The sequence below is a fragment of the Saccopteryx leptura genome, chromosome 2 (genome assembly GCF_036850995.1).
Source record: "Saccopteryx leptura isolate mSacLep1 chromosome 2, mSacLep1_pri_phased_curated, whole genome shotgun sequence".
NCBI classification, from domain to species: Eukaryota; Metazoa; Chordata; class Mammalia; order Chiroptera; family Emballonuridae; genus Saccopteryx; species Saccopteryx leptura.
The window spans coordinates 326,214,104-326,241,020 of record NC_089504.1 but is presented as its reverse complement, the minus strand read 5'-3'; the positions used below and the strand labels follow the sequence as shown (position 1 = coordinate 326,241,020).

Genomic DNA, 26,917 nt, shown 5'->3' with positions numbered 1-26,917 from the left:
CAGGTGGCCTGATTGGTTGGAACATCATCCTGATACACAAAGGTTGTCTGTTCGATCCCTAGTCAGGACATATACAGAAAGTCACTATAAATGTTATCCAAATTATACTCTTGCAAGAGAATGAATGAATGTAGACTTTGCTCCAGGTTTCATCTCCTGAGAAATCTCATGTTTCTGGATTAATAGACATTCTGTGGTGGATGAGGCTAGGAAGGGTGGGGATGAATGTAGGCACCAGTCCTAGACCAAGAGCTTCTAAGTATAAAATGCTTTTAATCATCCTGCCTCATGGTCTTGGGAAGGAACAAGTTTGTTTGATTTTTTCCTATTTCATGTTCAGACTGAACCACAGATGGCAGGATAAACTGGAGGTGATATGGATCAGTGGAAGGATGCACATAATGTACTCATTTATCTAAATGCAAGCCCAGTCTTCGCAAGCTGTATGTTCAAGGCTGTATGGAACTTTAGGATGCCTAGAGGATCTCTAGGACTTCCTTGAAAGCTACCATCATCCATGCTTTGTATCTGTTCCATTTCTTCTAGGCTCAGCTTGAATATTAATTCAGGGTTTATGGCAAGATATACTCCCCTGTTGGTACAATTTTGATACCTTTTCTTTTTTTGACAATGCTTGAAGTGAAAGAAAGAAGGCTGTAATCTGCATATGGTTTATTACCAGAGAACTAAGGGAAGAGAATTACTTAGAAACAGGCACATCTCTCCAAAACAAAATGGAATGATTTCAGCCTCTTATGAAAAGAGGCAGGACTACAATTTTATCCCTCCTGCTATTTCCTCTTTCCCTTTCTTTCTTTCTTTCTTTCTTTCTTTCTTTCTTTCTTTCTTTCTTTCTTTCTTTCTTTCTTTCTTTCTTTTTCTTTCTTTCTTTCTTCTTTCTTTCTTTCTTTTTTTTCTTTCTTCTTTCTTCCTTCCTTCCTTCCTTCCTTCCTTCCTTCCTTCCTTCCTTCCTTCCTTCCTTCCTTCCTTCCTTCCTTTCTTTCTCTTTCTCTTTCTCTCTTTCTCTTTCTTTCTTTCTTTCTTTCTTTCTTTCTTTCTTTCTTTCTTTCTTTCTTTCTTTCTTTCTTTCTTTCTCCTTCCTTCCTTCCTTCCTTCCTTCCTTCCTTCCTTCCTTCCTTCCTTCCTTCCTTCCTTCCTTCCTTCCTTCCTCTCTCTCTCTCTCTCTCTCTCTCTCTCTTTCTTTCTTTCTTTCTTTCTTTCTTTCCCTAAGTCCTGCTTTAACATCAGCTCTTTCCAACTTTCTTACCAAAATCTTAAGCAAGTCAGACGTGACATAAAGCTGTGCCTCCAGGAGAAAGATCATAATCATTTTGCTCTGGCATCATCCAGCTCACTATGACAGGGTATAACGTCAGACCCACGCTAGGAACTCTGGATTATCAGACCTGTCTGGGTCCTATTGGTGTGCAGTTTCTAAGTCCCTTGGGGATTTCTGAGGACATTTGGAATGCTAAATTCACATTCCCTTCAGTGTGTTGATAGCTCCTTGTGGTGTCAGAGGCTAAATGATAAAAGCATGGGACTGTCAGCCTGGGAAATCAGGAACTCCAACTTATGCCAGTTGAGAGCCAGAGAGCCTGAAGTCAGCTGTGAGGATAACAGAGGAGTTTGCGAACTGTGCCACACTGGCTGCTTTGCCCCGTTCCTTGGAGGCTGTGTTTAAACCTTCTGTAAAGAGAGTAGTAGGTCCATTTACAGTGCTTAGAGGAAAGAACTTTCTGTTTTCATTTGATGAGATGAGAAGAGACCTATATTTTATGGAAGTGCAAAGTGAATCTCAGAGGCTTGTAACTCAGTCAGTACCAGTAGCATGAGAGCAATTGATTGCTAAACTCAGGCTTCCCTTTCATTGTCTTGGCATTACTGTTTGATTGTGATGTTCCTGCTGAAGATAGGAGTGTAGAATTGGCAAGAATCTGCCCATCTTGATTAATAATAGGGAGAAGACAGTGTAGAATCCATCATGCAGTGTGTGAGGCAGAGCAGAATTTCAGAAGTATGTCTGGTGGATAATAGTGACCCCTGCAGCTTCCTTTGAACTTGAGTTGGGAGTATTTTGTCCAACCTAGAGATTGAAAGGAAATAGGAAAGCTAAAGAAGGATACAAATGGGTATTTTTTATGTACCAACAAAGAGATAGCTAAGTACAAAACCCTACATAATTTCAAGTATAAATCATTTTGCCTCTTTGTTACCCAATAATTCTAGGGAAAGTTATGGCACTAAGAAAGTATCAGCAGGGTGCACTTAAGTATAAAAACCTACAATTTGCCTGACCAGGTGGTGGCGCAGTGGATAGAGTGCCGGACTGGGATGTAGAAGACCCAGGTTCGAGACCCCCAAGGTCGCCAGCTTGAGCACGGGCTCATCTGGTTTGAGCAAGAAAAGCTCACCAGCTTGAGCCCAAGGTTGCTGGCTCAAGCAAGGGGTTACTTGGTCTGCTGAAGGTCCACGGTCAAGGCACATATGAGAAAGCAATCAATGAACAACTAAGGTGTTGCAACGTGCAACAAAAAAACTAATTGATACTTCTCATCTCTCCGTTCCTCTCTGTCTGTCCCTGTCTATCCCTCTCTCTGACTCTCTCTCTGTCTTTGTAAAAAAAACACAAAAAAAAAACCCTACAATTTGTTGGACCCTATAACTTACCAGCAAAGAGCCCATTCACCTCTTGCTTGACCTATTTGCCTTGAATGGAAAAGGCTCTGGGTCTGCAGCTGCTTTAGATCCCATTTGTACAAGGAGTCTACTTCATTCTTTGAATCAGCCCCAGACAATTGCAGTGTTGGAAAAGCAGCAGAGAACTGGGACTAAGTTGACCATCTATTTTTTACAAATCCCATTCCTCTCTTACTGCACCTGACTCCATGTGCTATCTGATTTTGTAAGTACTTTCTAAATGCTAACCTATTATGAAGAAAGACTCTAAGCCTTTGGAAGGCAGGGACCTTGGCACGTAGAAGTAAAATTAGCACTTTCATTGTGTAAAAGATGAATGAGCCAATAAATCCAGTATAGGAATGAAAAGACCTGGACTTTAGCTCTGTTTCTTTTTTTTAAATTTAAAAGAATCTTTATTTCAGATAAAATTAATATCTCCATAATTTAGGTTAAAGCAATCACATTTCCTCGAGTCCATTATTTTAGATCATTGTGATTTCCATGAATAAAGTTACTGAGTATCATTTGAATATTTGCCTACATGCTGGTTGGAACCTTCTGCAGCCTTTTCTTAGTAGGAATTCCAGTTTTTCTGAATTCTTCCCTTTCCTTCAGGTATTCCATTTTACATTCTTCATAAAAGGCAGGATCATTATAGTAAGAGGTCAGACAGTCTTTTAATGCAGAATTTTCTTTCTGGCATTTGACTACCATAAGAATTCCAGACTCCTTGCAAAATTTGGTAAAATCTGCCGGGTCGAGCGCCATCTCGGCGACAAAGCAAGTGAGCAGCGCGCCCACTCCAGGGCAGGGGGTAGGGAGGGGAGCTCTGTTTCTTTTTTTTTTCTTTCTTTCTTTTTTAAATTTTATTTATTTATTTTAGAGAGGAGATAGAGAGAGAGAGAGAGAAGAGGGGGAGGAGCAGGAAGTATCAACTCCCATGTGTGCCTTGACCAGGCAAGCCCAGGGTTTCAAACCTGTGACCTCAGTGTTCTAGGTCAATATTTTATCCACTGTGCCACCATTGGTCAGGCCTTTAGTTCTGTTTCTACCAGATTTGTGACCTTGAGAACGTCTCATAACCTCTCTGATTCTCAGTTTAAGTATCAATAAAATGTAGATACCTGCCCTAACTACTTCACAGCATTTTTATGAGGCTCAAACAAGGTAATGTATATAAAATTGCTTATTATTGCTATTTTTATTAATTTCTTTATTGTTTAGCAGCTTATTTTGTTCATGGGAAAAATTCAGAGTTGCTGCTCCATGGTTACCTCTTATTCTGACTAAACTTTATAGTCCCCTTCATACTTCTTCCAATGTTCAATAGAAATGATAATATAGATTGAAGTAAAGAACTAAAAATACATATGATAAAGTCATACTAATTCATCCAATATTAGAAGAAATTGAATTATGGAATTAAAAAAATTATTATTATTATTATTATTTTTGTATTTTTGTATTTTTCTGAAGCTGGAAATGGGGAGGCAGTCAGACAGACTTCTGCATGTGCCCGACCGGGATCCACCCGGCATGCCCACCAGGGGGCGATGCTTTGCCCATCTGGGGCGTCGCTCTATTGCAACCAGAGCCATTCTAGCGCCTGAGGCAGAGGCCACGGAGCCATCCTCAGCGCCCGGGTAAACTCTGCTCCAATGGAGCCCTGGCTGCAGGAGGGGAAGAGAGAGACAGAGAGGAAGGAGAGGGGGAGGGGTAGAGAAGCAGATGGGTGCATCTCCTGTGTGCCCTGGCCGGGAATTGAACCCGGGACCCCTGCACGGCAGGCCGATGCTCTACCACTGAGCCAACCTGCCAGGGCCAAAAAAATTAATTTTAATTTTAATTTTATTTTTAGTGAGAAAAAAAGGAAGGAAGAAAGGTAACAAGCATCAACTTGTAGTTGTGGTACTTTAGTTGTTTATTGATTGCTTCAAGTATGGGTGGAAGTAGTGCTGTGCTGGATTTTTAAAATATTGAGATATAATTGACATATAACATTGTGTAAGTTTAAGGTGTACAATGTGTTGATTTGATACATTTATAAATGGTAATATGATTACTGCTGTAGCTTTAACTAACACCTTTATCACAGCACAATTACCATTTCTTTTTTATGGAGAGAACATTTAAGATCTAGTCTCGCCTGACCAGGCTGTGGCACAGTAGATAGAGCGTCGAACTGGGATGCGGAAGGACCCAAGTTGAAGACCTCGAGTTTGCCAGCTTGAGCGTGAGCTCATCTGGTTTGAGCAAAAAGCCCACCAGCTTGGACCCAAGGTCACTGGCTCAAGCAAGGGGTTACTTGGTCTGCTGAAGGCCCACGGTTAAGGCACATATGAGAAAGCAATCAATGAACAACTAAGGTGTTTGCAACGAAAAACTGATGATTGGTGCTTCTCATCTCTCTCCGTTCCTGTCTGTCTGTCCCTATCTGTCCCTCTCTCTGACTCTCTCTCTCTCTGTCCTTGTTAAAAAAAAAAAAAGAAAGAAATGATGACATAGTGATATTTACAACAACATGAATGGACCTTGAGAATATTATACTGAGAGAAATAAGTAAAAAAAAAAAAGATCTCGTCTCTTAGCAGTTGTGAAGTTTCTAACCCAGTATTGTTGACTGTACTCACTATGCTGTGCACTAGACTCCAGAGCTTGCTCATCTTTTTTTTTTTGTATTTTTCTGAAGCTGGAAATGGGGAGAGACAGACAGACTCCCGCAAGCGCCCGACCGGGATCCACCTGGCACGCCCACCAGGGGGCGATGCTCTGCCCACCAGGGGGCGATGCTCTGCCCCTCCCGGGCGTCGCTCTGTTGCGACCAGAGCCACTCTAGCGCCTGGGGCAGAGGCCGAGGAGCCATCCCCAGCGCCCGGGCCATCTTTGCTCCAATGGAGCCTCGCTGCGGGAGAGGAAGAGAGAGACAGAGAGGAAGGAGAGGGGGAGGGGTGGAGAAGCAGATGGGCGCTTCTCCTGTGTGCCCTGGCTGGGAATCGAACCCGGGACTTCTGCACGCCAGGCCGACGCTCTACCACTGAGCCAACCGGCCAGGGAAGAACTTGCTCATCTTATAGTTGCATTATGCTTGATTATCAGTATGTGCAGCCAATAAAGAAGTAAAGGATGGCAGCATGTATACCATCCTGGACACTGCAATCTTTGAGATCCATTCTCACTGCTATAATTCTACAAAAGTGGACACCTTCTTTAAATTAAAAAGTATTGGAGGCCTTATCTCTTTGCCGTTGTGTGTGCTTAGATGTAGAGAAGTCACCCATAATTTCTAGTACAGTATTCAAAGGATGAGTCCACTCCTCATGAAGAGACTGGGTTTAAAGCAGCTGTGCTGAACCAGTGGGGTGGTATTTATTTTAGATACCAAAGGCCAATATGAATTTATAATCTTGTCAGTAAATCCAAGGGTAGGGAGGAAAGAAGCTGTTTTGCCAAGTATCAAACTTTGTTCAAGTGTGGTGGTCCCTAAACTTTGGTGTATGTCAGAGTAACCTAGGGGTAGGGGTGTATACATAGTTGTGGGCATTGAAACTCTTATTTGGGGGGAGCTTTTGTTTGTTTGTTTTTTAACTGAGATGGAGAGAGGGACAGATAGGAACAGACAGGAAGGAAAAGAGATGAGAAGCAACATCAGTTCTTTGTTGCGGCACCTTAGTTGTTCCTTAATTGCTTTCTCATGTGTCCTTTGATGGGGGGGTGTACTACAGCAGAGTGAGTGACCCCTTGCTCAAGCCAGCGACCTTGGGTTCAAGCCAGTATGACCTTGGGCTTGAAGCCAGTGGCTTTGGGCTTGAAGCCAGTGACTTTTGGGCTCAAGCCAGTGACCATGGGGTCATGACTGTGATCCCACACTCAAGCCGGGGACCCCACACTCTAGCCAGTGGGCCCATGCTCAAGCCTGCTACCTCAGGGTTTGAAACCTGGGTCCTCCACATTCCAGTCTGATGCTCTATATCCAGTGTGATCCGCCTACTCAGGCTGGAGGAGCTTTCTTTCCTTCTTTTAAATTTTTTTATTTTTAATTTTTATTTTTTGTGACAGAGAGAGTCAGAGAAAGAGACAGATAAGGACAGACAGACCGGAAGAGAGAGAGATGAGAAGCATCAATTCTTCGTTGAGGCACCTTAGTTGTTCACTGATTGCTTTCTCATATGTGCCTTGAGTGGGGGCTACAGCAGAGCAAGTGACCCCTTGCTCGGGCCGGCGATCTTGGGCTCAAGCTGGTGGGCCTTGCTTAAGCTAGATGAACCTGCGCTCAAGCTGGCGAACTTGGGGTCTCGAACCTGGGTCCTCTGCATCACAGTCCAACGCTCTATCCACTGTGCCACCGCCTGGTCAGGCCTTTGTTTCTTTCTTTTTTTTTTTTTTACAGAGGCAGAGATAGACAGGGACAGACAGACAGGAACGGAGAGAGATGAGAAGCATCAATCATCAGTTTCTCGTTGTGCGTTGTGACTTCTTAGTTGTTCATTGATTGCTTTCTCACATGTGCCTTGACCGCGGGCCTTCAGCAGACCGAGTAACCCCCTGCTAGAGCCAGCGACCTTGGGTCCAAGCTGGTGAGCTCTTTGCTCAAGCCAGATGAGCCTGCGCTCAAGCTGGCGACCTCGGGGTCTCGAACCTGGGTCCTTCCGCATCCCAGTCCGACGCTCTATCCATTGCGCCACCACCTGTTCAGGCAGGCCTTTGTTTCTTTTCTTTTTTTTTTAAAGAAAAATAATACAAATTCAAAAAATACAAAATTGGATATAAGGTCTCATGGTGCCTGAAGCTTAAGCTTCATTAATTTTACAGAGAGAGTAAATTTACCTCCACTTCAGGAGCATGTTAAAAATCTTTAAAATAAGTTTCTGGCCCCAGACATTCTGATTCATTATATCTGGGGCCCAAAAATCTATGTATTCAATAAGTACCCTACTGTGTTGTGGCTGGGCTGATGTTAAGAAAACAACAGTACAAATACCTACCTATTTTCTGGCATATAAAATAATTACCCACATTTGTTTCATAACTGAAACAGCTCCTTTTCTCCCAGCACTTCTGTGGTAGCCCATATTCCCTAAGCAAATGACACAAACCATACAGAGAACACTTTCCTTCTCTGGCTGAGCACCAGGCTGGGAGTCAGCTGCCTCAGGTTGCTGGTCTTCCTTCCTTTTCCTTCTTCCCAACCTCCGGCATTGGTATAGCTCTTTAGCTCTCTGGCATTGACTCTAAAGGGAGAAGATGACTGGTATTAACTTTAGGTGGCTGGTATGCATTGGATTATCTTCCAAGCCTCATGTCAGGACATTTAAAGAAAATCATCTCTTCTAAGAAAATATTCGGTCCTTTTGCCTCTATCCTCTCTAGAGAATATACAAATACAGCAGAGGAAAGGAACTTGCATTTAGCAAGGACCTTCTATCTGCCAGGCACCTGTCACATCGGATCTTTTTTTTTTTTTTTTTGTATTTTTCTGAAGCTGGAAACGAGGAGAGACAGTCAGACAGACTCCCGCATGCGCCCTACCGGGATCCACCCAGCACGCCCACCAGGGGCTACGCTCTGCCCACCAGGGGCTACGCTCTGCCCACCAGGGGGCGATGCTCTGCCCCTCCTGGGCATCGCTCTGCCGAGACCAGAGCCACTCTAGCGCCTGGGGCAGAGGCCAAGGAGCCATCCCCAGAGCCCGGGCCATCTTTGCTCCAATGGAGCCTTGGCTGCGGGAGGGGAAGAGAGAGACAGAGAGGAAGGAGGGGGGGGTGGAGAAGCAAATGGCCGCTTCTCCTATGTGCCCTGGCCGGGAATCGAACCCGGGTCCCCCACACGCCAAGCCGACGCTCTACCGCTGAGCCAACCCGCCAGGGCCACACATCGGATCTTAATTAGCCTTTATAACCACTGTAAGAGGTCAATATTATTAGTTCCAATTTATTTTATTTTTAGATTTTATTTATTCATTTTAGAGAGGAGAGAGAGAGAAGGTAGGGAGGAGCAGGAAGCATCAATTTCCATATGTGCCTTGACCAGGCAAGCCCAGGGTTTCAAACTAGGGACCTCAGCATTCCAGGTCAATGCTTTATCCACTGTGCCACCACAGGTCAGGCCTTAGTTCCATTTTAAAGATGAGATAACTGAGGTTGGATGAGCCAAGCAACTTTCTCAGAGCCACTCAGTTAGTGAATGTTAGTGGCAGGTTTGTCCAAACTCCCAAGTCTATGCTTTTCTTCTTATGCCTCTGGAAAAGGAAATTTTTATAAATCAAGTTCAAGAACCCAATACATCAGTAAACTTACAGGACATGGAACTTCAAAAATGACAAACACTGTAATGGCGATTACACTGAGCAACAGAGTGACGACAATCAGACATTTGACCACAATGCTCCATCTCTGCCTCTTCTTTAGGTTCTCATCTGTGTCTAAAAGGAGAGAGAGGAGTAGAAGAGGGAGAAAGAATTTGGGAGAGGGAAGAGATAAGCCCTCTGATTTGAAGGTCTCCTGGCTTGCATGACGAATATGGGTGGTCCAGCTGGATTCAGAGCAGAGGCCGAATTTCCAGTTCAGATTCAGAGTCAGGAGCGGGGTGAGTGGGGGTCATTGTGAGTACTGCTCTAACCTTCTTTGCAGCCTCTCCCTGATGAGTCACCATCCCTGGGATTTGGGATTTTCCATGGTCAAATAGGACCGATTCCTGCACTGCTCCCAAGGAAGGAATAGGGGTGGTGGTGCACAAAGAGTTCTGCACTCACCTTTCCCCAGCAGCCCTCGCAGGGTTTCTACCTAGAAAATCACTCTCCTAATGCTCCTCATAGCTTTAGTGGAGCATAGCAGGAACAGAGGTGAATTCACATTGCTTCTGGGTCAGAAGCCAACTTTGGGGACAAATGGCTCTTATGTATCTTGTTATTACTAATCTCATTTATTTTTCTCCTGGTAGGAACTGGGATGTGACCCAAACCAAATCTTACCGAATTTGAGCCCTGGCCAATTTGGGGAAGGCTATTCTTTTTTTTGTTTTTTTTTCTGTATTTTTCGGAAGCCGGAAACGGGGAGAGACAGTCAGACAGACTCCCGCATGCACCCAACCGGGATCCACCCGGCACGCCCACCAGGGGTGACGCTCTGCCCACCAGGGGGCGATGCTCTGCCCCTCCGGGGTGTCGCTCTGTTGCCACCAGAGCCACTCTAGCGCCTGGGGCAGAGGCCAAGGAGCCATCCCCAGAGCCCGGGCCATCTTTGCTCCAATGGAGTCTTGGCTGCGGGAGGGGAAGAGAGAGACAGAGAGGAAGGAGGGGGGGTGGAGAAGCAAATGGGCGCTTCTCCTATGTGCCCTGGCTGGGAATCGAACCCGGGTCCCCCGCACGCCAGGCCGACGTTCTACCGCTGAGCCAACCGGCCAGGGCCTGATTGATGCTTCTCATCTCTCTCCGTTCCTGTCTGTCTGTCCCTATCTATCCCTCTCTCTGACTCTCACTCTGTCTCTATAAAAAAAAGAGAGAAAAAAAACAAGTCCCTGGCTGGTTGGCTCAGTGGTAGAGTGTCGGCCTGGCGTGCAGAAGTCCCAGCTTCAATTCCTGGCCAGGGCACATAGGAGAAGCGCCCATCTGCTTCTCCACCCCTCCCCCTCTCCTTCCTCTCTGTCCCTCTCTTCCCCTCCCACAGCGAAGCTTCATTGGAGCAAAGATGGTCCGGGCGCTGGGGATGGCTCCTCGGCCTCTGCCCCAGGTGCTAGAGTGGCTCTGGTGGCAACAGAGCGACGCCCCTGGTGGGCAGAGCATCGCCCCCTGGTGGGTGTGCCGGGTGGATCCGGTCGGGCACATGAGGGAGTCTGTCTGACTGTCTCTCCCCGTTTCCAGCTTCAGAAAAATACAAAAAACAAACAAACAAACAAAAAACAACAAGTATAGTAAATACATAAAGCAGTAACAGTCATTTATTATCAAGTATGATGTACTGTACATAATTATATGTGCTATACTTTTATACAACTGGCAGTGCAGTAGGTTTGTTTATACCAGCATCACCACAAACACAGTAATGCATTGCACTATGACATTACAGTGTGATGACAGGAATTTTTCAGCTCCATTATATTCTTATGGGACTACTGTTTTATATCCAGTAGGTCCATCTTTGACTGAATTGTCATTATGCAGTGCATGACTGCAAACTACAAACATTGCTGAGACCTTCTTTATAGAGAAACTGATTTTTTTTCCATAATAAGTGGAATGATTTTCTTTTTTTTTGTATTTTTTTGAAGTTGGAAACCGGGAGGCAGTCAGACAGACTCCCGCATGCGCCCGACCGGGATCCACCCGGCATGCCCACCAGGGGGTGATGCTCTGCCCATCTGGGGCGTTGCTCTGTTGCAACCAGGGCCATTTTAGTGCCTGAGGCAGAGGCCATGGAGCCATCCTCAGCACCCGGGCCAACTTTGCTCCAATGGAGCCTTGGCTGCGGGAGAGGAAGGAGAGGGGGAGGGGTGGAGAAGCAGATGGGTGCTTTTCCTGTGTGCCCTGGCAGGGAATCGAACCTGGGACTCCTGCATGCCAGGCCGTCGCTCTACCACTGAGCCAACCGGCCAGAGCCCTGGAATGATTTTCTAATGCAAACTCTGACTACTCAACCTCCAGGAAAGTCCTAGGAGACCCAGACTAATGTTGGAGCTAAAAATGTTTTTCTGTTCTTGTCTCACCCCTACTTATTCTGTACCTTGTTGTTTCAAAGGGCCAGGAAAATCATCAATACCTGCAGTTTTCTCTTTTTTATTCTCTGGAGTTATGGGGGTCACAGTGGTGGGGAAAGTCTCTGATGAAGACCCCATAGCCGGATAAACCTTACATTGGAAGATCCCTGGTAAAATAGCTGTAAAACAAGAAAGAAATAATGAAGGACAACTGAGAAAACTTTATCCTGCCTTTGATTTTACCTGACAAAAAAACCCTAGCTCTACCTAGGTGATATTGAACTTCTCATTATGACCTCATTGATCTGTCCATGGGTTTAGGATGTGAGCACCAAATAATGCCAAGAATAAATGAGGTTAGAGATACTAATAAGAGATATGGATTAAAATCTACATGTGGCCTTTGACTAATGTGGGATCAGAATGGTGGAGTAGACCATATCTTGTTTGCCTATCATTTTAAAGCCATAATAAAAATAAGGATGGAGGACATAACACAGTTCAAAGTTTCCTTATTTAAAAAAGGTGGCTCCAAAGTCCAAGGAAGAAGGTGAAATATCATAATTTGCCTTAATGACTGTTGCGAGTCTGTCTGCTGGAGTCTAAGTCAGCTACTCTGAAGAGTAGATTGGGGAAAACAGGGAGCTGGTAGAAGAAAGAAAGACCACACAGCTTCATGTACTCCTCAGTTTCATTTATTCAACAAATAATTAAAAATGAGTATCTATTATGTGCCAGAGACTGCTCCAGGACTTTGGATATATCAGTTGGATACATTCTAACAAGGGGACAAGTAAAGGGGAGGGAGGGTTGATATGGGATGGGGGAAGCAGACCCCAATATAGTAAATTTTATGTTATGTTAGAAGGCCTTTAGTGCTACCAATAAATAAATAAAAGTAGAGGAAAGTAAGGGAGCAGTCTAGGGGTGCAGGTGGGCAGTGGATTGGCAACATGCAGTATAGGCTGGTTTCATTGAGAAGGTGGATTGAGCCAAGGCTTGAAGAGGGTGAGGGGAATAGCCAAGCAGATGCCTGGGAAAATATAGTCCTCAGCAACGTTGTCAGTAGGTCCTTGGAAACTATGATCCTAAGGGAAATGCCATATAACAAAACCAGTTTTGCCATAGGCTAATTAACATAAACAAGAGTTAAATTCCTATGGCATATTTCTGGTTACAGACACATCACCAAACTTCTAAAGACCCCAGGCACTTCTAATATTAGACGTTGCAATAATTGTGAGCTATACATATTTATAATAAAGACTAATAAGAGCAAGCAAGATGACTTTTCTAACCTACTTATTCCACTTCAGGGTTGAGGATGGCCAGAGCCTATCCCAGCCACTCAGGGTACAAGATGGGGACCAACCCTGGAGCCCTTTCATTGAAGGACACACACGCATCCACACTCACTCAGACCAGAGCAGTGTAGACAAACAGGTCACCTAATGTGCACTCTCTGGGATGTGAGAGGACACTGGGGTATGGAGGAAAACCCATGCGGACTGGGAAGAACATGCAAATTCCACACAGACGGGCCTCAATGGAAATAAATTGTTTTTCTCATCAGTGTTGTAACAAAACAATTTTGAATGAAATAGTATTATTTGAGGACCTGTTGCAGTGATTTAGGCAGAGATGAGAGCTAGAGTAGAGGCCCAAGGCAGAGACTGGCATGTTGCAGTTTTAAAGGAGGAATGAAGAGGCCAGTGAGATTGGAGTGGAGTGAGCAAGGGGACAGGAGTACAAAATGAGGACCTAGAGGAAGTGGGTCCATATTGCTGAGGGCCTTATAGGCTAGTTTAGGGCCTTTGGTTTTTATTCTGATTGAAATGGGGATCCATTACAAGGTTTTTTTTTGTTTGTTTTGTTTTGTTTTGTTTTGTATTTTTCTGAAGCTGGAAACGGGGACAGACAGTCAGACAGACTCCCGCATGCTCCCGACCGGGATCCACCCGGCATGCCCACCAGGGGGCGATGCTCTGCCCACCAGCGGGCGATGCTCTGCCCCTCCGGGGACGTCGCTCTGTTGCGACCAGAGCCACTCTAGCGCCTGGGGCAGAGGCCAAGGAGCCATCCCCAGCGCCCAGGCCATCTTTGCTCCAATGGAGCCTCGGCTGCGGGAGGGGAAGAGAGAGACAGAGAGGAAGGAGAGGGGGAGGGGTGGAGAAGCAGATGGGCGCTTCTCCTGTGTGCCCTGGCCGGGAATCGAACCCGGGACTTCTGCACACCAGGCCGACGCTCTACCACTGAGCCAACCGGCCAGGACTACAAGGTTGTTTTTTTTTGTTTTCTCTCTTTCTTCTTTCTTTCTTTCTTTCTTTCTTTCTTTCTTTCTTTCTTTCTTTCTTTCTTTCTTTCTTTCTTTTTTTCTTTCTTTTTTACAGAGACAGAGATAGAGTCAGAGAGAGGGATGGACAAGGACAGACAGGCAGGAACGGAAAGAGATGAGAAGCATCAATTATTAGTTTTTTCATTGCGCGTTGCAACACCTTAATTGTTCATTGATTGCTTTCTCATATGTGCCTTGACTGCGGGCCTTCAGCAGACCGAGTAACCCCTTGCTGGAGCCAGCGACCTTGGGTTCAAGTTGGTGGGCTTTTGCTCAAACCAGATGAGCCCACGCTCAAGCTGGTGAGCTTGGGGTTTCGAACCTGGGTCCTATGCATCCCAGTCTGACGCTCTATCCACTGTGCCACCGCCTGGTCAGGCCATTACAAGGTTTTAAGCAGAGGAGTGATAGGATGGCTTTATTTTTAAAGGATCACTGGAATATACTGTAGAAGGGCAAGGATGATAGAAGCAAAGTCACCTGGCAGGAGGCTATTGCTGAAATTCAAATAAGAGATGATGGTGATGCCCACCAGGTGTGGAAGTGATGAGATGCAGGGAGGTTCTGGCTGTAGTATGGAACTAACTCCACTTGCCTCCAGAATTGACCTAATCCAATTTGGACAGTGGTTCCTATTCCATTTTAAATGTTCTCTTATCATTGCTTATTAAATTAAGGTCTGTAAGTCCTATTTCACATTTCCAAGTTACTCTCCCATGACTTAATTTCATGTGAAAATGATAGTTCCTTATTTTGGAGGTGTGCAGCCACTGTACCAGACACTGTACATGAAAAATCAGGGCAAGGAGTTATCCTTAGTTTCAATTTAATCAGGAAGACAGTGCTGGGAAAGATAGGCAGAGATAAAGAACCACAGGCTCAAAAGAAAAAAACAAGGAAATTATGTGAAGTGTTTTCAGCATAGTGCCAGTTATTTCTCTGACATGATAACATGTGACAGATGAGATGAAGATAAGCAAATCTCACTTTGGACAAGTCACAAGTTCTCTGAGTTTTGGTCTGTAAGATGATTATAATAAAATAATACTTGGTCTACCTATTTTACAGGGATGATGTGACGATGAGAAACAAAAATGAGAAAGCAGGTGTGAAAACAGTGCAGACTGAGTGATATGATTGGAAGAGGAAGAAAAACCTAGGGATCCTTTAAGTAGAAGAATAGTGCCCTCTAACCACAGGGATAGTGTATTTCACTATATCCTATTTTTCCACCTCCTGAGGCCACTGTGTCAAAGTCTACTTATTAGGCTTCATCTGTCAGTGTATTTTCATTTCTGCCTAGTCTCTGAAGTAATGCCCATCCAAGTTGACAGTTTATCTCTTGTTTATTTTTTTTAAAGATTTTATTTATTCATTATAGAGAGGGAAGAGAGAGAGAGAGAGAAAGAGAAAGAGAGAGAGAGAGAAGGGGGAGGAACAGGAAGCTTCAACTCCCATATGTGCCTTGACCAGGCAAGCCCAGGGTTTTGAACCAGCAACCTCAGCGTTTCCAGGTTGACGCTTTATCAACTGCGCCACCACAGGTCAGGCTTTTATTTATTTATTTAAAAAGATTTTATTTATTCTTTATAGAGAGGGAAGAGAGAGAGAGAGAAAGAGAAAGAGAGAGAGAGAGAGATCATCTCTTTTGGATCTCATCTGCTACGTAACTGAGCATATAGGTAGAACATGTTTAGAAATACAGCTCTCCATTCCCAGTGATGATGGAATTGCAATATTATCCTTTCTTTGGCTAAGGATATTTGAGCAAGAGCACCTCCCTCACTTTAAGAAGATACACAAGCCCTAGCTGGGTAGCTCAGTTGATTAGAGTCTTGTCTGGATATGCCAAGGTTGCAGGTTCAATCTCCCATCAGGACACATAGAACAGTCAACCAATTAATGCATGAATAAGTAAAAGGGTGATTTAGGAGATGATGCTTTGCTTTGTTATAAAATATTTTAGCCCTGGCCGGTTGGCTCAGAGGCTAGAGAGTGGCGTCCTGGAGTGCAGACATCCTGATTTCAATCCCTGCTCAGGGCACACATGAGAAGCGACCATCTGCTTCTCTTCCCCTCCCTCTCCTCTTTCTTTTCCCCTCCCTCTCCTCTTTCTCTCTCTCTTCCTCTCTCCCTCTCTCGCAGCCAGTGGCTCAATTTGTTCAAGTGTCAGCCTAGGCACTGAGGATAGCTCAGTTGGTCTGAGTGTTGGCCCCAGACAAGGGTTGCTGGGTGGATCCCAGTCAGGGCACATGTGGGAGTCTCTTTATCTACCCAACTCTCACTTAAAATTTTTTTTTAATTTTAATAGAGCGCTGGCCCATTGGCTCAGCAGTAGAGCATTGGCCCGGCATGTGGAAGTCCTGGGTTCGATTCCTGGTCAGGGCACACAGGAGAAGCACCCATCTGTTTCTCCACCCCCTCCCCCTCTCCTTCTCTATCTCTCTCATCCCTTCCCACAGCCAAGGCTCCATTGGAGCAAAGTTGGCCGAGGCGCTGAGGACAGCTCCATGGCCTCCACCTCAGGTACTAGAATGGCTTTGGTTGCAACAGAGCAACACCCTAGATGAGCAGAGAATCGCCTTCTGGTGGGCATGCTGGCTGGATCATGGTCGGGCGCATGAAGGAGTCTGTCTGACTGCCTCCCCGCTTCTAACTTCAGGGAAAAAAAATTTTTTTTAATAGGGAACATTAGATGCATTATATAGAAATGGAAGTCTCTTTAAGAGATTATTCTGTAATAACATTAAAAGGTTGAAAGGACTGTTTGAGAAGCTTTATATTGCTATTGGATTTGTGCTTCAGATCTAAACCTCCACTTTACATACAGCGTGGGGCAAAATTAGGTTTATAGTTTGTCTGGAAAATAATACAATAATTAATAAATAAAAATATAAGAATAAACTTTGCTTCTTGTAGTCATGAGTGTAAACCTACTTTTGCCACACCCTCTATATAGAAATTAGACCATCTAGTCAAATCTCTCATTTGTAGCTATAGAAACTGAGCCCTAGATAAATTAAGTAACTTGTCAAAAGTGGTCATTAATATCAGACTAATATTGTTTAATATTTCTCCTATCCCCACAGTGTTACATAGGGTAAACAGACCATTGGAATTAGTTCACATTAATCATATTTCAAAGAGCCTAATCTAGGCCTGACCTGTGGTGGTGCAGTGGATAAAGCGTCGACCTGGAAATGCTGAGGTTGCCGGTTCGAAACCCTGGGCTTGCCTGGTCAAGGCACATATGGGAGTTGATGCTTCCTGCTCCTCACCCCTTCTCTCTCTCTGTCTCTCCTCTCTGTCTTTCCCTCTCCTCTCTAAAATGAATAAATTTAAAAAAAAATTAAAAAAAAAAAAGAAGAAAAAAAAAGAGCCTAATCTATATACTAAAATGACATTAAAAACATATAGGAGGCCTAACCTGTGGTGGCGCAGTGGATAAAGCGTCAACCTGGAAATGCTGAGGTCGCCGGTTCGAAACCCCGGGCTTGCCTGGTCAAGGCACATATGAGAGTTGATGCTTCCAGCTCCTCCCCCGTCTCTCTCTTCTCTCTCTCTCCCTCTCTCTCTCCTCTCTAAAATGAATAAATAAAATTAAAAAAAAAATAAAACATATAGGAGCCTGACCAGGCGGTGGTGCAGTGGATAGAGCATAGGATTGGGATGTAGAGGACCCAGGTTCGAGACCCCAAGGTCGCCAGCTTGAGCGCAGGTTCATCTGGTTTGAACAAAGTTCACCAGCTTGGACTCAAAGTCGCTGGCTTGAGCAAAGGGTTACTCTATCTGCTGTAGCCCCACAGTCAAGGCACATATGAGAAAGCAATCAATGAACAACTAAAGTGCCACAATGAAAAATTGATGCTTCTCATCTTTCTCCCTTCCTGTCTGTCTATTCCTCTCTCTGTCTCTCTCTCTGTCTCTGTCAAAAACAAACAAACAAAAAACATATAGGAGCCTGACCAGGTGGTGGCGCAGTGGATAGAGCGTTGGACTGGGACACAGAGGACTCAGGTTCAAAACCCTAAGGTCGCGGGCTTGAGCGCAGGCTCACCAGCTTGACTGCAGGGTCGCTGGCTTGAGCATGGGATCATAGACATGACCCCATGGTCACTGGCTTGAGCCCAAGGTTGCTGGCTTGAGCAAGGGGTCACTCGCTCTGCTATAGCTCCCCTGCCCCGTCAAGGCGCATATGAGAAAGCAATCAACAAACAAGCAATCAACGAATAACTAAGATGCTACTACGAAGAATTGATGCTTCTCATCTCTCTCCCTTCCTGTCTGTATGTCCCTATCTATCCCTCTCTCTGACTCTCTGTCTCTGTCAAAAAACCCCCCCACAAAAAACCGTATAGGAGAATATGGCTCTCAAATGGATCAGACAGGATGTTTTGTGGGGTTTTTTACTTTTTCTTTTCTTTTTTTTACAGAGACAGAGAGTCAGAGAGAGGGATAGATAGGGACAGACAGACAGGAACGGAGAGAGATGAGAAGCATCAATCATCAGTTTTTTGTTGCGACACCTTAGTTGTTCATTGATTGCTTTCTCATATGTGCCTTCACCGCGGGCTTTCAGCAGACCGAGTGACCCCTTGCTCAAACCAGTGACCTTGGGTCCAAGCTGGTGAGCTTTGCTCAAACCAGATGAGCCTGTGCTCAAGCTGGCGACCTCGGGGTTTCAAACCTGGGTCTTCCACATCCCAGTCCAACGCTCTATCCACTGTGTCACTGTCTGGTCAGGTCAGACAGGATGATTTTAAGTACGATTTTCTAAACATACAGGTTGTTTTTTATTTGTTTATTTTTAGTGCTTGCAAGTGTAAAAGAAAGGGAGAGAGATGTTAAGCATCAACTTGTAGTTGCATCAAATTTAGTTGTTTATTGAAGTTCTTCTCAAGCCCGAAGAATTGATGCTTCTCATCTCTCTCCCTTCCTGTCTGTATGTCCCTATCTATCCCTCTCTCTGACTCTCTGTCTCTGTCAAAAAAAACCCCCACAAAAAACCGTATAGGAGTTTTTTGTAAAAGAAAGGGAGAGAGATGTTAAGCATCAACTTGTAGTTGCATCAAATTTAGTTGTTTATTGATTGCTTCTTATATGTGCCTTGACCGTGGGGGGCCTTCAGCCGAGCCAGTGACCCGTTGCTTAAGCCAGCAACCTTGAGTTCAACCCAGTGACCCTTTGCTTAAGCCAGCAACCTTGGGTTCAACCCAGTGACCTTGGGCTGCAAGTCAGTGACCTTTGTGCTTACACCAGCAACCCCATCCTCAAGCTGGAGAGCCTGTTATCTCAACCTGCTGACCTTGGGGTTTTAAACCTGGGACCTCAGCATCCCAGGTCAACACTCTATCCAGTTCTTGTGAAACCTAATGCATAATTGGAAAGCTTCTTCTTCTTTTTTTTTTTTTTTGCATTTTTCTGAAGCTGGAAACAGGGAGAGACAGGCAGACAGACTCCTGCATGCGCCCGACCGGGATCCACCCGGCACGCCCACCATGGGGTGATGCTCTGCCCATCCTGGGCGTCGCCATGTTGCGACCAGAGCCACTCTAGTGCCTGAGGAGAGGCCACATAGCCATCCCCAGCGCCCGGGCCATCTTTGCTCCAATGGAGCCTTGGCTGCGGGAGGGGAAGAGAGAGACAGAGAGGAAGGCGCGGCGGAGGGGTGGAGAAGCAAATAGGGGCTTCTCCTGTGTGCCCTGGCCGGGAATCGAACCCGGGTCCTCCGCACGCTAGGCCGACGCTCTACCGCTGAGCCAACCGGGCCGACGCTCTACCGCTGAGCCAACCGGCCAGGGCAGAAAACTTCTTGATTAATATAGAATCTGAGCAAAAGAACTAGATGTTGTAAACCAAATTGGAGGTGATAATAACCTATAAGTCCTCTTTCATCAGAAAGAAATATTAGAATATTTATAATAGAGTTTTTCCTTACCCAGATTCCATAAACAGTAACAGATAGTCTCCATCTTACATTTTTCTACATTTACATGTTGACTCACATCTTCTGATGACCAATTGTGTTGCAGTACATTCTCATCCTTACAATCTCAAATTCCTACTTTTCTCTGGGAACATTTCTATGAACTGTCCTCTGTTTTGGGGACATCATCCTATGTAGATTGAAGTTACCTATAGTGGGCATCTGTTTTATGAGCTTATAAATTAGACCATCTACCTAATTTTTATTTCTACTCTACTTGGAGTATGTCATGTCCTAGTACTCAGTGTAAGTTTAAATTCAGAATTGGCAGTTTCAGACTTATATATTTATACAATAATTGGGGCTATATTTCAAAAGTCCATTCATAAATTGGTTGTTTGCAATTCATCATGGTTCCATAGAAATGTACCCTGACTGACAATTAGGTTCCCAAACTAACCGACAAACAACCATTTAATCTCTTTGCACAGTTCAAATAGTAGTACAGGGTATTAGCTTAACCCAATGATTTTCAACTTTTTTCACCTCATGGCACACATAAACTAATTACTAAAATTTTGTGGCACACCAAAAATAAATTTTTTGCCAATCTGACAAAAAAAATAGGTATAATTTTGATTGATTCACACTGGATGGTATTGTTGTGTTGGCTGTTATAATTTTTTTATTTGACACTCTAAGGGGAAAGAGGTCTGTGCCCCTGACTAAATAGTCAGGTATTGCATGTTTTAAAAATTCTTGCGACATATCAGTTGAAAATTGCTGGTTTATAAACTCTTCCTCCTTTCCTGGGTTCTAGGCTAGCCCAAAGCAAATTGTTGAGTTAGGTCAGCTTGATCTTTGGCATCCCTCCTCCCTCTTAATCTCCTTTTTCTGGTCCCAAATCTCTAAGAGTTAATGACCCTAATTGCTCTTAGTTTAATGCATAGCACTAAATCAAAGAAAGGGTCACCCTGTGCACAGTGCTCTAGACCCCAAAATGACCTACTTTCACTATTACCTGTCATACCTGCCATTGACTCAGGAGGTGTCATGTGTTAAGAGGAGGACAGTCTGTCTGACCTGTGGTGGTGCAGGGAATAAAGCATTGAGCTGGAACACTGAGGTTACTGGTTTGAAACTCTGGGCTTGCCTGGTCAGGGCACATATGGGAGGTGATGCTTCTGGCTCCTTCTCCCCTTCTGTCTTTCTCTCTCCTCTCCTCTCTAAAATGAATAAATAAACATCTAAAAAGTATTAAAAAAAAAGAGAGGAGGACAGTCTGGTTGAATTAATTTTCATTAACACTGAGTGGCTGTGAAAGCCCCCAAATACTCTAGCAGGCTTTTAAGTTTGGGGTTTGTTTGTTTTTTTGACAGAAACAGAGAGAGAATCAGAGAAAGGGGCAGATAGGGACAGACAGACAGGAAGGGAGAGAGATTAGAAGCATCAATTCTTTGTTGTGGCACCTTTGTTGTTCAGAGATTGCTTTCTCATATGTGCCTTGACCAGGGCTGCAGCAGACTGAGTGACCCCATGCTCAAGCCATCAACCTTGGGCTCAAGCTGGCGACCTCAGGATCATGTGGGTGATCCCACGCTCAGTCCAGCAACCCTGTGCTCAAGCTGGCAACCCCACACTCAAGTCAGCAACCTTTTTTTTTTACAGGGATAGAGAGAGAGTCAGAGAGAGGGATAGATAGGGACAGACAGACAGGAATAGAGATGAGAAGCATCAATCATCAGTTTTTTTGTTTGTTTGTTTGGGGTTTTTTTTGTATTTTTCCGAAGCTGGAAACGGGGAGGCAGTCAGACAGACTCCCGCATGCGCCCGACCTGGATCCACCTGGCACGCCCACCAGGGGGTGATGCTCTGCCCATCTTGGGGCGTTGCTCTGCCATAATCAGAGCCACTCTAGCGCCTGAGGCAGAGGCCACAGAGCCATCCTCAGCGCCCGGGCAAACTTTGCTCCAGTGGAGCCTTGGCTGCGGGAGGGGAAGAGAGAGACAGAGAGGAAGGAGAGGGGGAGGGGTGGAGAAGCAGATGGGCGCTTCTCCTGTGTGCCCTGGCTGGAAATTGAACCCGGTACTCCTGCACGCCAGGCCGATGCTCTACCACTGAGCCAACTGGCCAGGGCCATCAATCATCAGTTTTTCATTGCGACACCTTAGTTATTCATTGATTGCTTTCTCATATGTGCCTTGACCGAGGGCTTTCAGCAGACCAAGTAACCCCTTGCTCAAGCCAGCGACCTTGGGTCCAAGCTGATGAGATTTTGCTCAAACCAGATGAGCCCACACTCAAGCTGGCGACCTCGGGGTCTTGAACCTGTGTCCTCCGCATCCCAGTCTGACGCTCTATCCTCTGCGCTACCGCCTGGTCAGGCTCAAGTCAGCAATCTTGAACTCAAGCCAACCACTTCAGGTTTTGAACCAGTGACCTCAGGGTTCCAGGTCAATGCTCTATCCACTGCACCACTACTGGTCAGGCAGCCTTAAAGTTTTTAAGAGTTTTGTTTTCACATAAAAATTATCACCATTTGAACTTGAGAAAGTATAATAAGGGAGTGAAGACATTCATGTCATGTGAGAATATATAATTTACTATACCAGGGCCACATTCCGAGAACCTATCCACTTATTTCCCAATCTCTAGTCCTCCGAACAGATTGTAGTTTTAAAAGTTTTTCTTTCCCAGTATTCTGCTTGTGAACCCCCAGTTTCTCTAAAAGTGTCAAGTTTTATACTACTTCTAGTAGTATCTAGAGAATTGCCTGTATGTAAGAGGGAACTGCCAACCAATTTATTGATCATAAACTACTTGACAGAAAGAATGGGTGGGAGAAAGAAAAAAGGGCAGAAGCAGAGAAACTTAAGGCTGAATCAAGAGTCATTGCTCAGCCACTGTGGAGGAACAGGCATCCTCACTCAGTGTGGGTGGGAGTACAAAACCGAACACCACCATGTAGGGAAGTTAGCAATATCTAACTTCTGATGCCACAATCCTCCTTCTTGGAATTTATCCTATTGATAAATTGCAGGTATGTGAAGAAGAATATATAAGGTTATTGTTTGCAGCATTGTTTGTTATTTGCAAAAGACTGGAAATAACCAAAGTATCCATCAGCAGGGAACTGGTGATAGTGCAGTCATAATATGTAATATTTTACAACTGTTAAAATAAGACACTCCCTTCCTGTCTCTCTCTTTCTCTCACAAAAAGAAAAAAAATAAGACAAATTAATACATATTGATATGGAACAACCTATAAGATATATTCTGTGTGTGTGTGTGAGAGAGAGAGAGAGAGACAGAGAGACAGAGAGGTAGACAGAGAGAGGGCAGACAGACAGGAAGGGAAGGGAGAGAGATGAGAAGCATCAGTTCTTCATTGCAACACCTTAGTTGTTCATTGATTGCTTTCTCATATGTGCCTTGACAAGGGGGGGTCTACAACAGAGCGAGTGACCCCTTGCTCCAGCCAGCAACCTTGGGCTTCAAGCCAGTGACCTTTGGGCTCAAGCCAGTGATTATGGGGTCATGTCTGTGATCTCATGCTCAAGCCAGTGAGCCCACACTCAAGCCAGACCGTGTTCAAGCCAGTGACCTCAGGTTTCGAACCTGGGTCCTCCGTATCCCAGTCCGATGCTCTAGCCACTGCCCCACTGCCTGGTCAGGCTATAAGATATACGTATTCTTTTTTTTTTTTTTTTTGTATTTTTTACAGAGACAGAGTCAGAGTGAGGGATAGACAGGGACAAACAGACAGGAATGGAGAGATGAGAAGCATCAATCATTAGTTTTTCGTTGCGCATTGCGACACCTTAGTTGTTCATTGATTGCTTTCTCATATGTGCCTTGACCACGGGCCTTCAGCAGACCGAGTAACCCCTTGCTTGAGCCAGCGACCTTGGGTCCAAGCTGGTGAATTTTTGCTCAAACCAGATGAGATCACGCTCAAGCTGGTGATCTCCGGGTCTCGAACCTGGGTCTTCCGCATCCCAGTCCGACGCTCTATCCACTGCGCCACTGCCTGGTCAGGCAAGATATACATATTCTTAAGTGGAAAAAAGCAAGGTACTGAATAGTATGCAACCATTTATGTTTTTATACATTGACACTGTGCTCTAGATTAGAGTATCTCAGGAAGGAAATTCGTTAAGTTGTTAATAGTGGTTCCCTCAGGTAGAGAGAACTGAAGGATTGGGATAGTGGAGTAAAATGGAGATTTATTTTTCACTGTAAATCTATGTAATCTGAATATTTTACAATGTGAATTCAAAGTAAGTCAAATTCAAATAACCATTGTCAAAAGATGACTCAGAGAAATGGAGATCATATGAAAATTTCAGCATGTCAGGGCCCTTAGAGATTAAAACAGTCTCAGAGAGGACATAAAGTAGATTTGCTCAAGGAGAGGATAATTTATTTCCTTGAGGCTTTATTTGCTACTAAGCTCTACCTGTGCTCAGGGCCATGAAGTAATAGTCATGCCTACCTTCGTCTCATTTTCAGTCTCACCTTTGCCTGTTAGAAGGGATCCAGTCTGCAGGTTGGATGTGGGGGTTAGGCGGCAGCTTGGGAAGGCAGTGCTGTTTCGGTGGGGAGTGGCAATGACTCTTAGGTTCTTTAGAGTATGCTTGACCTTTGGTCTTTTCTCTGAATACACAAGGTTGACTTTCACTTTGTTCCCAGAGCCAAGGCAATGCAGGGTAGCCACAGTCAGATTTTGGATGAAGGTGGACCTGTTGGCTTCTGCCTGAGCTTTTGGAAAGAGAAAAGCCAGAGACAATAAAGGAAGATGGTTCTTAATCTGAATGGCTAAACTACTTTATCGACTTGTTCAACTCCACTGCTGTACTTTATTCTCTTTTTAGTTAATTTCTTTCTCAGCACCTGCTATGGTATTTAATATACAAGCCCTGTCTTCCTTTCTTCTTTCCATGGGTCCCATGAAGATAGGTCACTGGAGTCAATTCAGCCTAGAGAAATGTTTGTAGATATCTTCACTAATGCAGAGAGGGGTTGAGTGCTGCTCCTTTTCTTTCTTCACTCCCCGCCTTTTTGATTTATATAGCCTAGCCATACCTTAACAGTTTATTAAAAAATTGGTTTCCAGCCTGACCTGTGGTGATGCAGTGGATAAAGTGCCGACCTGGAACACTGAGGATGCTGAGGTTGCTGGTTTGAAATCCTGGGCTTGCCTGGTCAAGGCACATATGGGAGTTGATGCTTCACGTTCCTCCCCCTTCTCTCTCTCTCTCTCTCTCTCTCTCTCTCTCTCTCTCTTTCTCCCTGCTCTCTAAAATGAATAATAAAAAAATTTGGTTTCCAGGAAACCTCTTGGGGGAATAAATATCTTTAAAATAGGGTATTTGAGATCTGAGCTAGAAATGGGGGAGACAGGCATCTTTTTTTTCTTATTTTTTAAATTTTTTTATTTTTTCTGAAGCTGGAAACGGGGAGAGACAGTCAGACAGACTCCCGCATGCGCCCCACCGGGATCCACCCGGCACGCCCACCAGGGGCAACGCTCTGCCCACCAGGGGCCGATGCTCTGCCCCTCCGGGGCGTCGCTCTGCCGAGACCAGAGCCACTCTAGCGCCTGGGGCAGAGGCCAAGGAGCCATCCCCAGCGCCCAGGCCATCTTTGCTCCAATGGAGCCTTGGCTGTGGGAGGGGAAGAAAGAGACAGAGAGGAAGGAGGGGGTGGGTGGAGAAGCAAATGGGCGCCTCTCCTATGTGCCCTGGCCAGGAATCGAACCCGGGTTCCCTGCATGCCAGGCCGACGCTCTACCGCTGAGCCAACCGGCCAGGGCTGACAGGCATCTTTTAGAAGTAAAAGTTCTCACCTGACCTGTGGTGGCACAGTAGATAAAGCATCAACCTAGAATGTTAAGGTTACTGGTTCTAAACCCTGAGCTTGCCTGGTCAAGGCACATATGGAAGTTGATGCTTCCTGCTCCTCCTTCCCCCTCTTTCTCCTCTCTAAAGTAAATAAATAAATAAATAAAATTTATAAAAATTGTCTGGAATGGCACAATGATTTTATTTTTCAGGAAGGAGACCCCATTCCATACCTGGTCTTAGCATATCCCTGACGCTTATCACACACACCCTCTGGGAAGAGCCCAGAGAGCTGTTCAACTTGGCACCTGCTATCTCTGAGTTCTGGAAGAAAAAAAAAAAAGGTCAGGATTTACTGGGTATTTACTGTTTAGAATTCCAGGCACTGGAGAGGGAGATACAAAAGAATGCAGTTCCTTCTCATAAAGCTAGCAACTGGTAAGACAACAATTTCCCCATAAGACTTTCAAGTATGCACAAGGAGAAGTCAGACTAGTATAAAGAAACTGAGTACCCATTTATCCTTAGGGGCAAAAAAAAAGGTGAAATAGAGTTAGGTATAGTTAGTGAAAGACCAACCAACCTTTTCCTTCAACACTGATTACTATCTCTTCTCCATTTTGTTCCATCTGCCTTTTTTATTTTGAAACTTTTGAAAATGTATTAAATGTAACCTGAGATAAGATATTTTTCCTGTTTTCCATGAAACAATAGGTCATAGTTATCTATGCTTTTTGGCACATAGCTCACAGGGTGTTGTGAGTTTTCTTCATTTGCTAGATTTGTTACTGCTGCACATTATACTGTTTGGACTTAACTCTGGTGAGCTAATTATAGAGATGAAATGTTTAGCACACTCTGAAAAATCAAGTTTAAATGAACACATATCAAAGAGCAGAAAATGGTGCCATTTCACGTCCACACCACCCTTGTCTTAGCTCTTTCCTCCCAAGAGCATCCCCCTATATTTGGATATAACACCTTAAAAAGGAAGGCAACATCTCACGAGGGGCTATGAATTTGGGGACTTAAGAGATGATAATACTGAAACTGTGACAGCATCATGCAGGAAAGAAAACCATGTGAACAAGACAGAAAAATGCATCACATTCTCTGAAGATTTCTCACCATGAAAGAGCTCTCTCTCTGGGTTGAATAGGTTGCAGTTCTGCAAGAGGATACATGGATGACTGGCAAGCACTGTATACTGAGTATTGGTTATACCGCTATCTGCCACAATTAACCCCAAACACTTTCTAGGCCTCTGGATTTTCCAGGATATTTGACTAGAGAAGCACTTACCTTTCTTGTTGGCATCATAGGATGTAATGATTAGGCTGAATACCAAGATAGTATCCATGTCAGCTTGAGCACATGCTCTTTGCAGAGACAGTATGCTGCTAATCTGTCACAGTCCCTTCTAGCTTTGTCTCTAGGTGTT

At 44.7% G+C, this 26,917-nt stretch overlaps 2 protein-coding genes, 1 non-coding gene and 1 pseudogene across 8 annotated transcripts in view; 1 reads left to right on the top strand and 3 right to left on the bottom strand.

The window, feature by feature from the left end:
- Nucleotides 1-26,917, top strand: part of ACACA (acetyl-CoA carboxylase alpha) — a 328,759-nt gene that overhangs the window by 18,597 nt on the left and 283,245 nt on the right. Inside the window, exon 2 of one of the 4 annotated variants that reach the window (XM_066363213.1) lies at nt 9,087-9,264. The exons of the other annotated variants lie outside the window; for them this stretch is intronic. The gene's annotated coding sequence lies outside the window, so the exon portion shown is untranslated. The remainder of the gene's footprint in view (nt 1-9,086; nt 9,265-26,917) is intronic. 4 annotated transcript variants of the gene reach the window in all.
- Nucleotides 1,183-26,917, bottom strand: C2H17orf78 (chromosome 2 C17orf78 homolog). Of its 3 annotated transcripts, none has more exons than XM_066363227.1 (7): nt 26,779-26,917; nt 25,710-25,800; nt 24,152-24,397; nt 11,433-11,549; nt 8,976-9,100; nt 7,776-7,910; nt 1,183-2,086 (listed from the first exon to the last, which is right to left on the bottom strand). In XM_066363227.1, exons 1-7 carry the CDS (start codon nt 26,794-26,796, stop codon nt 2,012-2,014), a joined length of 807 nt encoding a protein of 268 aa, XP_066219324.1. In that variant the 5' UTR covers nt 26,797-26,917; the 3' UTR covers nt 1,183-2,011. The 3 variants fall into 3 exon arrangements, with proteins under 3 accessions (XP_066219324.1, XP_066219323.1, XP_066219325.1); XM_066363226.1 differs by having other exon boundaries at nt 7,781-7,910; XM_066363228.1 differs by having other exon boundaries at nt 1,183-2,088; nt 7,796-7,910.
- LOC136393606 (COX assembly mitochondrial protein homolog pseudogene) lies at nt 3,078-3,450 on the bottom strand (annotated as a pseudogene).
- On the bottom strand, nt 4,429-4,504 carry TRNAG-GCC (transfer RNA glycine (anticodon GCC)). Its single transcript has one exon. It is a non-coding gene; the product is annotated as a tRNA-Gly (tRNA).